Source organism: Carcharhinus amblyrhynchos, chromosome 29, assembly GCF_965287045.1.
Source record: "Carcharhinus amblyrhynchos chromosome 29, sCarAmb.v2.hapA, whole genome shotgun sequence".
NCBI classification, from domain to species: domain Eukaryota; kingdom Metazoa; phylum Chordata; class Chondrichthyes; order Carcharhiniformes; family Carcharhinidae; genus Carcharhinus; species Carcharhinus amblyrhynchos.
This window is the reverse complement of record NC_137352.1, coordinates 34,873,480-34,888,813: the sequence shown is the minus strand read 5'-3', so window position 1 is coordinate 34,888,813 and position 15,334 is coordinate 34,873,480. Positions and strand designations below refer to the sequence as shown.

At 45.2% G+C, this 15,334-nt stretch overlaps 1 protein-coding gene across 3 annotated transcripts in view; it reads right to left on the bottom strand.

Moving 5' to 3' along the window:
• Window positions 1-15,334, bottom strand: part of siae (sialic acid acetylesterase) — a 110,932-nt gene that overhangs the window by 83,265 nt on the left and 12,333 nt on the right. For all 3 annotated transcript variants that reach the window (XR_013889643.1, XR_013889642.1, XM_080214699.1), the window contains exons 3-4: window positions 5,373-5,560; window positions 768-906 (exon numbers count right to left, since the gene is read on the bottom strand). Coding sequence is in view for 1 of the 3 variants with exons in the window: in XM_080214699.1 (XP_080070825.1) it covers window positions 768-906; window positions 5,373-5,560 (327 nt within the window). In the remaining 2 variants the exon portion in view is untranslated. The remainder of the gene's footprint in view (window positions 1-767; window positions 907-5,372; window positions 5,561-15,334) is intronic.

Genomic DNA, 15,334 nt, shown 5'->3' with positions numbered 1-15,334 from the left:
TGGAGGCTACCTCACTGAATATATTTAAGTCACGGGTAGATAGATTTCTGATAGACAAGGGAATTAAGGGTTATGGGGAGAAAGCGGGAAAGTGGAACTGATCCACTTCAGATCAGCCATGATCTTATTGAATGGCGGGGCAGGCTCGAAGGGATAGATGGCCTACTCCTGCTCCTATTTCTTATGTTCTTATGTTCAAAGCAACATGCTTTAAACTTGAATAGAAATATAGAAAATATTCGGCCTTTCAAGCCTGCTCCCCCATTCATTACGATCATTTCCAATTTCCCCCTTTTCCTTTGATCACTTGTGCTCCAACAGCAATTTCTAATTCGTTCTTGAAAACATACAATGTTTTGGCCAAGTGCTTCCTGTGGTAGTGAATTCCACAAGCTGACCACTCCCTGGGTGAAGAAATTTCTCCTCATCTCTTGTCCTAAATGGTTTACCCCATATCCTCAGACCATGACTCTTGGTTCTGGACTCCTCCGCCATCGGGAACATCTTTCTTGTATCCAATCTGTCTAGTCCTGTTAGAATGTCATAGGTTTCTATGAGAACCTCCTCATTCTTCTATCCAAGATAATCCATACAAGGCATTGAGAAGGTTCTTTATATTATATGTTCCTTTCTATTTGTAACTTAGAAAATCCCACTGCTAGTGCCGGTCTCACCTGCCAGCAGCCTGTCTCCCTCACCCACCTTCAGAGCCCCTCCTTATCCACTGTGGTAGCGCTTCCTTATCCACTGCAGGAGCACTTCCTTACCTGCTGTGGGAGCTGACCACTGCACTGCAATGCTGATAAGATCATTCAGCTCTTGGCTTGACTCTTTCAATCCAGCTTTGAACAGTCGTATAAATGGATAATGGGAAGCAACAGAGAGCTCATCACTTGCATTAATAATCTGAAAGAGAACATTATAAATGAAGAACTCCATATTAAACATCGCTTAGAACACACATTTTAAAAACACGTGACAGAAATGCACTTCAGAAATTTCAGAACTCGATGTTGTTTCTAACCTTCCCACTATAGTCACTCTGTCCCTTCCCACACATTACAGGCACTACTCACTCCAAGTAACATGGGGTATAATTTCTCCAGTCCCATACATTAACACTTTCAATCCTGAACACCCTAATACCACATGCCTTGCCCTAATCATAATCTGTATCTTTCTGTCCTTTTGGGAATAATTAGGGACCTTGCGGTGAAGGATCCTCTTGGAGAGAGTGATCATTGTATGATGGAGTTTCTGGTGCAGATGGAGGAGGAGAAAGTGGGTTCCCGGACACGCGTCCTTTGTTTGAATAGAGGGGAGTATGGTAGGATGAGAGAAGAATTGGCGAATGTGGACTGGGGGAGTGCGTTGGAAGGTAGGTCTGCTGAGGAGCAGTGGAGGATCTTTAAGGAGATCTTTCTTGGTGCTCAGCAGAAATTTATTCCAATGGTTAAAAAGGACAGTAGGAAGAGAGGTAATAAGCCGTGGATAACGAAGGAGGTGAAGGAAAGTGTTAAATTAAAAGCGGAGGAATTTAGAGTAGCTAAGAGCAGTGGGCGAGAAGAGGATTGGGAAAGGTTTAAATGTCAACAAAGATTGACAAAGAAGTTGATAAAGGAGGGTAGGAGAAGCTATGAGGCTGGGCTAGCACTTAATATAAAAAAGGATAGCAAGAGTTTTTATAAATATATAAAAAGGAAGAGGCTGGCTAGGGTGAACGTTGGTCCTTTAGAGGATGAGAATGGGGAGCTAGTGGTAGGGGATGGGGATATGGCTAAGGTCTTGAATAACTTTTTTGTTTCTGTCTTCACGGAGGAGGACGTGAATAATTTGCCGGGTGTTAGCGATGGAAAGGTGGTAGGAATGGAGGGTCTTAATGACATTACTGTTACTAGAGAGGTGGTGCTCGACAGACTGGAGGGGCTGATTGTGGACAAGTCCCCAGGACCGGATGGAATGCATCCGAGGGTTCTGAAAGAAATGGCGGAGGTTATAGTGGATGCCTTGGTGGTTATTTTCCAGACGTCGCTGGATTCCGGGGAAGTGCCGGAAGATTGGAAAACGGCTAATGTTACGCCGTTGTATAAGAAGGGTGCCAGGCAAAAGGCGGGGAATTATAGGCCGGTTAGTTTAACGTCTGTGATAGCTAAAATGTTAGAATCCGTCATTAAGGAGGAAATTGCGAGGCATCTTGAAGGGAATTGCTTGATAGGGCGGACGCAACACGGTTTCATTAAAGGGAAGTCGTGTCTGACAAATTTACTGGAGTTCTATGAGGATGTGTCTAGGGCAGTGGATAGAGGAGAGCCGGTGGATGTGGTCTTTCTGGATTTTCAGAAGGCGTTTGACAAGGTACCTCACAAGAGGTTATTGCAGAAGGTCAGGGGACATGGAGTTGGGGGTAGGGTGTTAGCGTAGATAGAGGATTGGTTGTCAAATAGGAGGCAGAGAGTGGGGGTCAATGGGTGCTATTCGGATTGGCGGTTGGTGACTAGTGGGGTGCCCCAGGGGTCGGTGCTGGGGCCTCAGCTATTTACCATTTATATAGATGATCTGGAGGAGGGAACCGAGTGCAGGGTGTCGAAATTTGCTGATGACACCAAGATTGGGGGAAAGGCAAATTGTGCGGAGGGTGTGGAGAGTCTGCAGAAGGATCTAGATAGGCTGGGCGAATGGGCCAGGAAATGGCAAATGGAATTTAATGTTGGCAAGTGTGAGGTGGTCCACTTTGGTAGGAAGAATGGTAGGAAGGACTATTACTTACGGGGCGAAAAACTGCAGCAGGCGACGGTGCAGAGGGACCTCGGGGTCCTTGTGCATGAGTCGCAAAAACCCAGCTTGCAGGTGCAGCAGGTGGTCAGGAAGGCGAATGGGATGCTGGCCTTCATAGCGAGGGGGATTGAATATAAAAGTAGCGAGGTCTTGCTGCAGCTGTATAGGGCATTGGTGAGGCCGCAGCTGGAGTACTGTGTGCAGTTTTGGGCGCCGCACCTGCGCAAGGATATTTTAGCCCTGGAGGGAGTGCAGAGGAGGTTTACTAGGCTGATACCGGAGTTGAGGGGATTGAGCTATGAGGAGAGGCTGAATAAACTGGGCTTGTACTCGTTAGAGTTTAGAAGAATGAGGGGAGATCTCATTGAGACGTATAAGATGATGAATGGGATGGATAGGATAGAGGTGGAGAGACTCTTCCTGCTCAAAAAAGACAGTAGGACTAGGGGGCACAGCCTCAAGATAAAGGGGAGGCGGTTTAGAACGGAGTTGAGGAGGAACTTCTTCACTCAAAGGGTGGTGAATCTCTGGAATTCTCTGCCCGTTGAAGTGGTGGAGGCTGCCTCGCTAAATATTTTTAAGAAGCGGGTTGATGGGTTCTTGATAAGAGAGGGGATTAAGGGTTATGGGGAGAGGGCGGGAAAGTGGAACTGAGCCACGACAGATCAGCCATGATCTTATTGAATGGCGGGGCAGGCTCGAAGGGCTAGATGGCCTACTCCTGCTCCTATTTCTTATGTTCTTATGTTAATATTGTCTTTGGGTTGAAGAATTGCAAGGGAAAGTGAAACTAAATAACTTCAGACCATCAGTAATTTTGACAAGAGTCAGTATAGATTAGTAAATGGTAGATTATGCCTGACAAATCTTGTTGAGTATTTTGAAGCAGTCACTAATGGTGCATAGGTTATTTTTTCTTCACTGATTTCCAGAACAAAACTGCAAAGTTCCACATGGGAAAATAGTGTCAAAAGTGCCTGTAATTGAAGTAACTTGTGGTATAGATTGATGATTTGTCAGGTAATTGAAGAGAGAGAGAAGGGATTGAACGAATGTGCTGACCGGCAGAATGTCACTAACAGTATTCTCAATGAATCTGTACTTAGAGTCAGAGGAGACGATCTTAGCAAAGGAATTTTAAGTCCAGGGCGGGGGTGAAAACAACGTCAGATCTGTTTTTGGGCGAGTTCAAATCTGCCATTTTATCCTCTCAGTGCATGAAAAAACATTTCTCGCTTGTAGGGGGAGGGGGATGACGCTTAGGTCACTTGAACGCTGGCTGACAGCAGCACAGGATGTCATTGTGCATGCTCTGGTCTCTAGCAGCAGAGTCCTGTCACTCAGTCTCTGCTGCTCTAAGCTTGCCTCCCTGGCTTAAACACAACATCCCCAAACTCCCCCAGTAATCTCCTCCCCGATCTGGCCCCAGCCCCTTGGTACGGTAGCACAGTGACACTGCTGGGGGCAGCATGGTAGCACAGTGGTTAGCACCACTGCTTCACAGCGCCAGGGACCCAGGTTCGATCCCTGTGAGTAACAATCCCAAGATCCATCTGTTCTTCTGGGCTTCCCAGTGTCCTACCATTCATTAAATACTCTTCTGACTTGTTACTTCTTCCAAAGTGCATCACCTCACACTTATCAGGGGTAAATAGTAACTGCCAGTGTTCTGCCCATCTGGCCAATCCACCTATGTCTTCCTGTAAACTACACCCATCTTCTTCACTATTAACAACCTTACATATCTTGGTATCATCTGCAAACTTGTTTAACATTCCCTCCACATTTTCATCTATATCATTTACGTATATTACAAACAGTAAGGGTCCCAGCACTGATCCTTGTCGTACACCACTGGATCTTCAAAGAGCCAGAGCAAACTCTGGCACTAAGTTAGTTCACCTGCTAGAATTTGAGCACCAGATCTTGGAATGAATTCAACTATATGGAAGGTGGAAGATGGGATAACAAAGGCAGAATGAGGCTTTCAGCAAATGAGTTGATGCAGGGGCAGAATTGGACTGGTCAATGGACCATGTGATTCTTCCGCACTGCATAATTCTGAAGTGAGACAATGGTAGCCGCAAACTTGGTTTTTGAATTACTAGCATTAACATGGCTTTGTTAGCAGCCAATGGCCAGTTTGAAAATCCCTAATGCATGCTTCAGAACAGGAATGTTATAGGGATTTCATGATGTGGAGATGCCAGCGTTGAACTGGGGTAAACACAGTAAGAAGTCTCACAACACCAGGTTAAAGTCCAACAGGTTTATTTGGTAGCAAAAGCCACTACCAAATCAGTTTGCTACCAAATAAATAGATCGGTTTGCGGCCAAATGAATCTGTTGGACTTTAACGTGGTGTTATGAGGCTTCTTAATGGGGATTTCAGCCAACAGAAAGGATGTAAGGAACAGATCTGCACAACATTTTGTGTTACATTGTGCTATTTCTACTGGAGAGAAATTATCATTTCCTAACAGTAGCTGTTACACATTTCCAAAATTGTTACTAGACGGTGTTTTCAGTATTTTTTCTGATGACAGCATAGATGTTTCTCCAAACAACTCCTCCAATGCAACAGAAAAATCATTTACCTGTAACACTGTCATCTGCATGTTGCTTTGCCCACCGCACAGCCAGACATCTCCAAAATAAACATCTTTTAAAACAATTCTGTCTACCCTTCTGGCAAACTTCTGCTCTGCAATAATCAAATATGGACCACCTGGAGCAACAGGATCAAGGGAAACTTTCCAAACATCAGTGACACCAAGAGCCTGACCTGAAAAGTAAAAGAGAAACAAAACTGATGGCCCAATACTAACTGGAGCAGTGTGCACACAATACAACGTGAATGTCCAACTATATTTAATATCCACCTCAATGAAATCCCTTGTAAGGCAAGAGACCTCAGGGTGCTCACTTACATTTATATAGCACTTTCAACATAGTAAATATGCCACGGCACCTCACAGGAGCATTATCAAACAACATTTGACACCAAGCCACAAAGAAATGTTAGGACAGATGAGAAAAAAACTGGTAAAATAGGGAGGTTTTAAGGAATGTCTGACAGGAGAGAAAGAGAGAGAGAGGGCAGAGGTGTTTAGGGAGGAAACTCCAGAGCTTCACATGTAGGCAGCTAAATGTGGAGAGATTAAAATCAGAGATGAACAAGGGCCAGACAGGAGAGCAAGGGATGGAGATATTAGCGAGAAGGAGGAAGAAGCTTACGGAGGGATTGAAAAGCAAGATGAAAATTTAATTTCAAAACATTGCTGGACTGGTCAGCAGGCACTGGGGTGATAGGTGACTGGCACTAAGTTGGTTCACCTGCTAGAATTTGAGCATCAGATCCTGGAATGAGTTCAACTATATGAAAGGTGGAAGATGGGATAACAAAGGCAGAATGAGGCTTTCAGCAAATGAGTTGATGCAGGGGCAGAATTGGATGACATTATAGACATGAAAACAGGCAGTCTTGGTGTCATATGTGTGATCAGATGCCCATCTCAAAATCAAGACACCATGAATATGAATGGCTAATTTAGCATCCAACAGTGACTAAGGAGAGGGACAGGAATACTGATTCAGCAATAGAGTTTATGATAAGAACCAAAGACATCGGCTTGCAGCTCCCTAATGGCAGATGGAATTTAATCCAGATAAATGTGAGGTGATGCATTTTGGAAGAAATAATGTAGGGGGGAGTTATACAATAAATGGTAGGAATATTAAGAGTATAGAAACACAGAGGGACCTAGGTGTGCAAGTTCACAAGTCCTTGAAGGTGGCAGTACAGGTGGAGAAGACATATGGTACGCTTGCCTTTATAGGAAGGGGTATAGAGTATAAAACTGGCGTCTAATGTTGCAGTTGTATAGAACGTTGGTTAGAACACATTTGGAGTACTGCGTCCAGTTCTGGTCGCGGCACTACCGGAAGGACATGGAGACCCTGGAGAGGGTGCAGAGGAGCTTTACCAGGATGCTGCCTGGTATGGAAGGTCTTAGCTATGAGGAGAGATTGGGCAAATTGGGTCTGTTCTCCCTGGAAAGACGGAGAATGAGGGGAGTGCTAATAGAGGCGTATAAGATTACGAAGGGTATCGATAGAGTGAACAGTGGGAAGCTTTTTCCCAGGTTGGATATGAAAATCATGAGGGGCCACAGGCTTAGAGTTAGAGGGGCGAGGTATAATTCAGATGTTAGAGGGAGGGTTGTGGGGGCCTGGAATGCACTGCCAAGTAGGGTGGTGGAGGCAGGCACGCTAGAGTTGTTTAAGGCTTACCTAGACAGGCACATGAGCAGACTAGAGATGGAGGGATACAAAAGATTGTTCTAAATAAGGATCAAGAGCCTCAGGACATTCCTGGGAATCATGACAGCACAGTGACTATCACTGTTTGCTGTGCAGATACAGGGACCCGGGTCGGATCTCCAACTTGGGTCGGTGTCTGTGGGAGTTTGCACATTCTCCCTGTGCTTGCGTGGGTTTTCTCCAGGTGCTCCGGTTTCCTCCCACATCCCAAAAACATGCTTTTAGGCTGATTGGTGTTAACAAATTGTCCCTAAATTAGACCTCCCTTAATCTGGCACACATATAATTCTCTAAATTTGCACCCCTTTATTGTGGAGTCCAAGAGGCTTAGACAGAAGTTTAGAAGAGGGATTGGAATGAGGCAATCACAGAGTTAAAATGGGTGGTGTGAGCTTGTGGGGCCGAAGGGCCTGTTTCCTGTGCTGTATTGTTCTTTGTTTGTTAATCTATATAAGGGGGAAAATTCTGCTCACACAGTTCAGTCAGACATATAACATGATGAGTTTAAAGATGGGAGGAATCGAAAAACATGTTGTTTAAGGACAGCTGGGTGTCACCAGAGTAAATGTTGGAAAATCTTAGCGGGTCTGGCAACATCTACAAGGAGAGGAGAGCTGATGTTTTGAGTCCAGGTGAACCTTTATCAATGCACAGGAATGACTTGTGAACCATGACCTTAGCCTGTGATTTGAGACTCTGGTCCTCAAACACTCTTTTCCTCAGTCAGTTGAAGGCTACACTGAAGGCGACGATGAATTTTGTTGCCTGTCTGCCTTCATCAAGAAGGGGTTCCCAAAGTAAAGAAAATGGGTCACATTTTCCATAATCTTCTCATCGCATTCATCAACTGAGGGAGCTGTGGGAGCAGGTTGGAAGAAAACCTTGGAAAGACCCATTTTCCTATTTGCTTCATGAAGGAGTCAACAATGACCTGGAGCTCAGATTCTAAATGACTGCACACACAACCACCATCTAGATGCTAAGGCTGGAGTGATTTAGGTTTTAAATTTCAATCCGACCAGTGCCATGTTTTCCATTTGTTCTGTAGATTATCTCTGCTCCTGTGGGTAATTTGCTGGAGGTGAAGTAAAGGTAAAGTCACCAAAGGCCCAGACAAGGGAGAGGCAAGTTGATGCAATGACACTGCTAGTCTTGCAGCGGTTCCATTAATGAGGGCCACTGTGACTCTGGAAGAAGCTCCTTGACCACTGGGAAGAGACAGCTGAGGAGGATCCTTGCAATTGACCAGAAACTCAACTGGACTCACACACAAACTACAAGAGCAGATTAGAGGCTAGGGATACTGTGACGAGTAACTCACCTCCTGACTCCCCAGAGCCTATCCACCATCTACAAGGCACAAGTCAGAACAGTGATGGAATGCTCCGCACTTGGCTGGATGGCTACAGCTCCAACAACACTCAAAAGCTTGACACCATCCAGGACAAAGCAGCCCACTTGATTGGCACTACATCTACGAACATTCAATCCCCCAACCACAGACGCTCAGTAGCAGCAGCTTGTAGAAGTCAAGCTTCTCGAGTGTTGTTGGAGTACGTGGAGAAAAACTGCAGCAGGCGACGGTGCAGAGGGACCTCGGGGTCCTTGTGCATGAGTCGCAAAAACCCAGCTTGCAGGTGCAGCAGGTGGTCAGGAGGGCGAATGGGATGCTGGCCTTCATAGCGAGGGGGATTGAATATAAAAGTAGGGAGGTCTTGCTGCGGCTACATAGGGCATTGGTAAGGCCGCAGCTGGAGTACTGTGTGCAGTTTTGGGCGCCGTACTTACGCAAGGATATTTTGGCCTTGGAGGGAGTGCAGAGGAGGTTTACTAGGCTGATACCGGAGTTGAGGGGATTGAGCTATGAGGAGAGGCTGAATAAACTGGGCTTGTACTCGTTAGAGTTTAGAAGAATGAGGGGAGATCTCATTGAGACGTATAAGATGATGAATGGGATGGATAGGATAGAGGTGGAGAGACTCTTCCCGCTCAGAAAGGACAGTAGGACTAGGGGGCACAGCCTCAAAATAAAGGGGGGGCGGTTTAGAACGGAGTTGAGGAGGAACTTCTTCACTCAAAGGGTGGTGAATCTCTGGAATTCTCTGCCCGTTGAAGTGGTGGAGGCTACCTCGCTAAATGTTTTTAAGACGCGGGTTGATGGGTTTTTGATAAGAGAGGGGATTAAGGGTTACGGGGAGACGGCGGGAATGTGGAACTGAGCCACAACAGATCAGCCATGATCTTATTGAATGGCGGGGCAGGCCTAAGGGGCCAGATGGCCTACTCCTGCTCCTGTTTCTTATGTTCTTATGAGCTGTAGCCATCCAGCCAAGAAGGAGCATTCCATCACAGTTCTGACTTGTGCCTTGTAGATAGTGGATAGGCTTTGGAGAATCAAGAGGTGAGTTACTCACCATAGTATTCCTAGCCTCTGGCCTGCTCTTGTATCTGCTGCTCTTTTCCTTCTAGATGGAAGTGGTCATGGGTTTGGAAGATGTTGTCTGAGAATCTTTGGCGAATTGCTGCAGTGCAGATATATGGAAACACCACCACCTGCAAGTTCCCCTCCAAGCCACTCACCATCCTGAGCTGGAAATATATCGCCATTCCTTCGCAGTCCGGGCGGCGGGGGGCGGGACGGTCAAAGTCCTGGAATTCCCTCCCTAACGGCATTGTGAGTCAACCCATAGCACGTGGACTACAGCAATTCAACAAGGCAGCCCACCACCACCTTCTCAAGGGCAACTAGACGTGGGCAATAAATGCTGGCCAGCCAGTGATGCCCATGTCTCAAGAATGAATTTAAAAAAAAGTTTCCTGTGGCAGACAACAGTGAGATTCGTCTGTATCGGACTTCTCTCAACTTATACACAATCACAATCACTTTACGAGATCCCCCGCCACATCTCTTCTTACCAGATGAGGCATTTGAGGGTGTACAGCCATCCAAGGAGATTTCCCTACTCCATCCTTACCAATTGAATCCTTCCAGAGATTTATGTACCTCCTGGCCCTGGTTCTGAAATCTGCTGTGACTTGGGCTAGGGATTGCTCAAGTGGGTGTAGAACTCCTTTCAACTATTCTAATTAACTTTGAGCTTCACAGACTTTCAAGGGTTCAAAAAACAATTGTGAAAACTTTTTAAAAATTTCAACTTTTAGCATAACAACATTTTGGTTGAATTTATTATTTTGTCAAATAGATAAAGTTCAGCTCTCAAGGGAACAATTCCATCAGGCATACAAGTTTAAAATCTTGACGAGCAAAAGTTAGATGGAGTTCCAGACACAGCACTCTTTAAACGCTTCAGAATTTATCAGTGTAGACTTTCCCATTCCCGTTGGATGTGTATTCAATGTTCTGGATTTGCCCCACTAACACTGCATTACACAGGGCCATGCAAAGTGAATAGGAGGAGGAGGAAGCACGGACAAAATGAACAACAGCTTGCATTTATATAGTGCTTTTAATGTGGCTAAACTTCCCAAGATGCATAACAAGTGCGTTGTCGAACAAAATTCACCTAAGCAACTTGAGACATTAGGATCATTACTATGCTTATGAGAGTTTTAACAGAAGGTTAGGGAATTGCAGAGTTTAGGAACTAGGCAACCAAAGGTACAGTCACTGATAGTGAACTGCTAGCAATAATGTTTATTATCCAGCTATCAAAGGGCTAAGTGTATCACAGGGACGTGTCAGTTCAGTAAGCTAATCACCCTGGTGTCGAAAACCATAGAATCCCTACAGTGCAGAGGGGGCCATTTGGCCCATCAGTCTGCACTGACTCTGAAAGAGCAAAGGGATTTTAGCTATAGAGTTAGATTAAAGAGGCTGCTGTTGTTCCCCTTGTAGCAAAGAAGATTGAGAGAAGATTTGATAGAAGTGCATAAAATTATTTATTTTAAACTACAAGATTATTTATTTTAAATTACAAGAATATTTATTTTAAACTACACAACGGCAAGTAACAATTTGATAGGGAATTGGGGGGCCACCTGCAGGGCTACAGGCATAGAACAAAGATATGGGATTTACCGGGTTGTTCTCCACTGAACCAGCATGAAATTGATAGGCCAAATGGCATTTGGAGCGCCAGTAACTCTGACTTGAAAAGAAAGGGGGAATTCTGAAGGCTATCCATGGCTAATCATGTGTGTGGAATATCCACAATATTACTTATCTCAGTTTTGGTTCAGTCATTCAGCTCCTGAGTAGACAAACACAGACAAAAGAGCTGGACTCTGGAGATGAAATGAGTATCTGCCCTTGACATCAAGGAAACGCTTGACCCAGTATGGTATCAAGTCCTAGCAAAACTGGAGTCAATAGGAATCACTTCCCGCAGAAGACAACTGATTGGAGTCATACTTGGCATAAAGGAAGATGGTTGTGGTTGTTTGATATCAAAAATCTCAGTTCACTGCAGGAATTCTCCTGAGTAATATCACAGGCCAAATTAGCTTCAATTGTTCAATGACCTTCCTTCCATTTTAAGGTCAGAAGTGGGGAAGGTCACTGATGATTGCATAAAAATGTTCAGCACCAATTGCAATTCCTCAGATACTGAAACAGTTTGTGTTCAAATGCAGCAAAACCTGGACAATATCCAGGCTTGGGCTGACAATATGAACAAAGAAAATTACAGCACAGGAACAGGTCCTTCGGCCTCCCCGAGTCTGCACTGGTCTTGCTGCCCAACTTAACTGAAACCCCCTTAAAAGTCATTACTGTCTCCACTTCCACTACCTCTCCCAGCAACGAGTTCCAGGCACCCACTACTCTGTGTAAAAAAATCTCGCTCTCTCTTTTGAAGTTGCTGCCCTTGCTCCCTCTTTCTCTCATTCTGAAGTTGCTGTCCCCGCACGCTCTCTCTCTTTCTGAAGTTGCTGTCCCCGCTCTCTCTCTCTCTCTTTCTGAAGTTGCTGTCCCTGCGCTCTTTCTGTCTTTGAATCTGAAGTTGCTGTCCCTGCGCTCTTTCTGTCTTTGAATCTGAAGTTGCTGTCCCTGCGCTCTTTCTGTCTTTGAATCTGAAGTTGCTGTCCCTGCGCTCTTTCTGTCTTTGAATCTGAAGTTGCTGTCCCCGCGCTCTTTCTGTCTTTGAATCTGAAGTTGCTGTCCCCGCGCTCTTTCTGTCTTTGAATCTGAAGTTGCTGTCCCCGCTCTCTCTCTTTCTGAAGTTGCTGTCCCTGCGCTCTTTCTGTCTTTGAATCTGAAGTTGCTGTCCCCGCTCTCCCTCTCTTTCTGAAGTTGCTGTCCCTGCTCGTTCTCTCATTCTGAAGCTGCTGTACCCGCTCCATCTCCCTCTCTCTGTTTCTTAAGGTGCTGTGTCTGCTCTCTCTCTCTCTCTATCTGTTTCTGAAGTTGCTGTTCCCCTTCTCTCTCTCTCTCTCCCTCTTTCTGAAGCTGCTGTCCCCGCTCTCTCTCTCTCTCTCTGTTTTCCAAGTTGATGTCCCCGCTCTCTCTCTCTCTCACTGGCAAGTACCAACTGTGCCACACAAGTGCCAGGCAAGGACCATCACCAACGAGGGAATCTAATCGTCATGGCCTTGATGTTCAATGCCTTTACCATTGCTGAATCCCCCACTATCAATACCCTAGGGTTACCATTGACCAGGAACTCAATTAGGTCAACCACATAAATACCGTGGCTACAAGAGCAGATCAGCGACTGACCTGTGGATGGGTGCCAACCAAGCAGGCTGCTTTTTCCTGGATGGTGTTGAGCTTGAGTACTGTTGGAGCTACACTCATACAGGCAAGTGACAAGTAATCCGTCATGCTCCTGACTCTTGCCTTGTTGATGGTGGATAGGTTTTGGGGAGTCAGGAACTGTGTTTCTGACCTGCTCCTGTAGCCGCAGTATTTATTTGGCTGGTTCAATTCAGTTCCTGATTAATGGTAACCTGATTTGAAAATATATCATTGACCCAGTGACAGTGAAGAAATAAAATGGTGGAACTCCCTACTCAACAGCATTGTGAGTAGTGCAAACACCACATAATTCAAGTAGCAGTTCAAGAAGGCAGCTCATCACCACCTTCTCAAAAGCAACCAGAGATGGGCAATAAATGCTCACCAGCCAGTGATGTCACACCCCATGAATGAATTTATAAAAATAACTATATATGAAAGTGGAAGAGCTGTTCTGTGATATCACTAATGAGTTTACACATTAAATTAGCACACTCATCCAGCAGAGACTGCAGAAAGACTTCACTGAGGAGCACTCTGGGAGAAGTCAACACAGTGACATCTACTAAAAAGTGGAAAGAGGAAGAAACTAGTGTAAAAGAGCGGTTAAGCCCGAAACTCTACATTAGTGTTTTGCTCCCTCCCTCCCTACCCTGACTAAAAAACAGGATAAGAAGTCTCACAACACTTTGGAGCAGCGCTCCAAAAGCTAGTGGCTTTTGCTACCAAATAAACATGTTGGACTTTAACCTGGTGTTGTGAGACTTCTTACTGTGTTCACCCCAGTCCAATGCCAGCATCTCCACATTAAAAAACAAGGTACAAACATTACAGGTCAGAAAGTGACGTGAGACCAATGGATGCAGCTGACTGGTGAGTAAGTCCTGGTGAGTATTTCCAAACCATCAGGGTAGAGACTTTTTTTAAAATCTGATAAAATTTTTTAAATTAATCATGGCAGGAGAGCTCGAAGCTGTGGTTTGCTCTTCTTGCTCCATGAGGGAGGCTGGGCACATTTCCAGTACCCAAGGCCAGCATGTGTGCTGGAAGCGTGTCCAGCTGCAGCTCCTGGAAGCTCAAGTTTCGGAGCTGCAACAGCACTGCGGTCTCTATGGAGCATCCACAAGTCTGAGAACATCGTGGATAGCATATTTAGAGAAGTGGTCACAACCGAAAGGACCCAAGGAAAGAAGAGAATGGATGACCACTAGACAGTCCAAGAGATACAGGCAGGTAACTCAGGAATCCCCTGGGGAAATTGGTAGAAATTGGTATTCCATTTTGGAGGCTGATGAGGGCGCCGGTTTCTTCAGGGAGTCTGACCTAAGCCCCTCATTATTTTATAAGATCACCTATCAGCCTTCTACACTCCAGAGAAAAAAGTCCCAATCTGTCCAGCCTCTCCTTATAACACAAACCATCAAGTCCTGTTAGGATCCTAGTAAATCTCTTCTGCACTTTTTCTAGTTTGATAATATCCTTTCTACAATAAGGTGACAAGAACTGTACACAGTACTCTAAGAGTGGCCTTGCCAATGTCTTGTATCACTTCAACAAGGCATTCCAAATCCTGTATTCAATGTTCTGATCAATGAAACCAAGCATGCTGAATGCCTTTTTCACCTGTGACTCCACTTTCAAGGAGCTATGAACCTGTAGCCCTAGATCTCTTTGTTCTGTAACTCTCCTCAATACCCTACCATTAACTGAGTAAGTCCTGCCCTGGTTCAACCTACCAAAATGCATCACCTCACATTTGTCTAAATTAAACTCCATCTGCCATTCATTAGCCCACTGGCCCAATTGATCAAGATCCCATTGCAATTGGAGATAACCTTATTCATTGTCCACTATACCACCAATCTTGGTGTTATTTCTGGGGAAGGTGCCCTGTACAAGTGAGATGGTCTATATCTGAACCAGAATGGTTCAGATGTACCCACTGCATGGGTTTCCTCCAGGTGCTCCGGTTTCCTCCCACAGTCCAAAGATGTGCGGGTTAGGTTGATTGGCCATTCTAAACTGCCCCTTAGTGTCCCGGGATGCATAGGATTAGTGGGTAACTATGTAGGGATATGGGGATAGGGGTGGGATTGTGGTTGGTGCAGACTCGATGGGCTGAATGGCCTCTTTCTGCACTGTAGGATTCTATGATTCTAACAGGACTAACATCCTTGCAGGACGTTTTGCTAGTGCTTTTGGGGGGAGTTTAAACCAATTTGGCAAGGGAGGGACACAGACTATTAGCAGAATAAGGACACGGAATCATACAGCAAAACAAACAATTCAGAGGGAGTGCAGCTGTATTAAGTTTCAAGGGAGTAAGGCCAGGCTGGGTAACCTCTACTTTAATGCCAGGTAAAATGGATGAGTTGAGAGCAATGACTAACATATGGAATTGTGATATAGTAACCACCACAGAGACATGGCTGAAGGAAGGACACGATTGGCAACTCAACATTCTGGATTATAGAATCTTCAGGCAAGACGGGGAAGAGATAAAAGGGAAGGAGGCATTGCATTGTTACTTAAGGAGTCAGT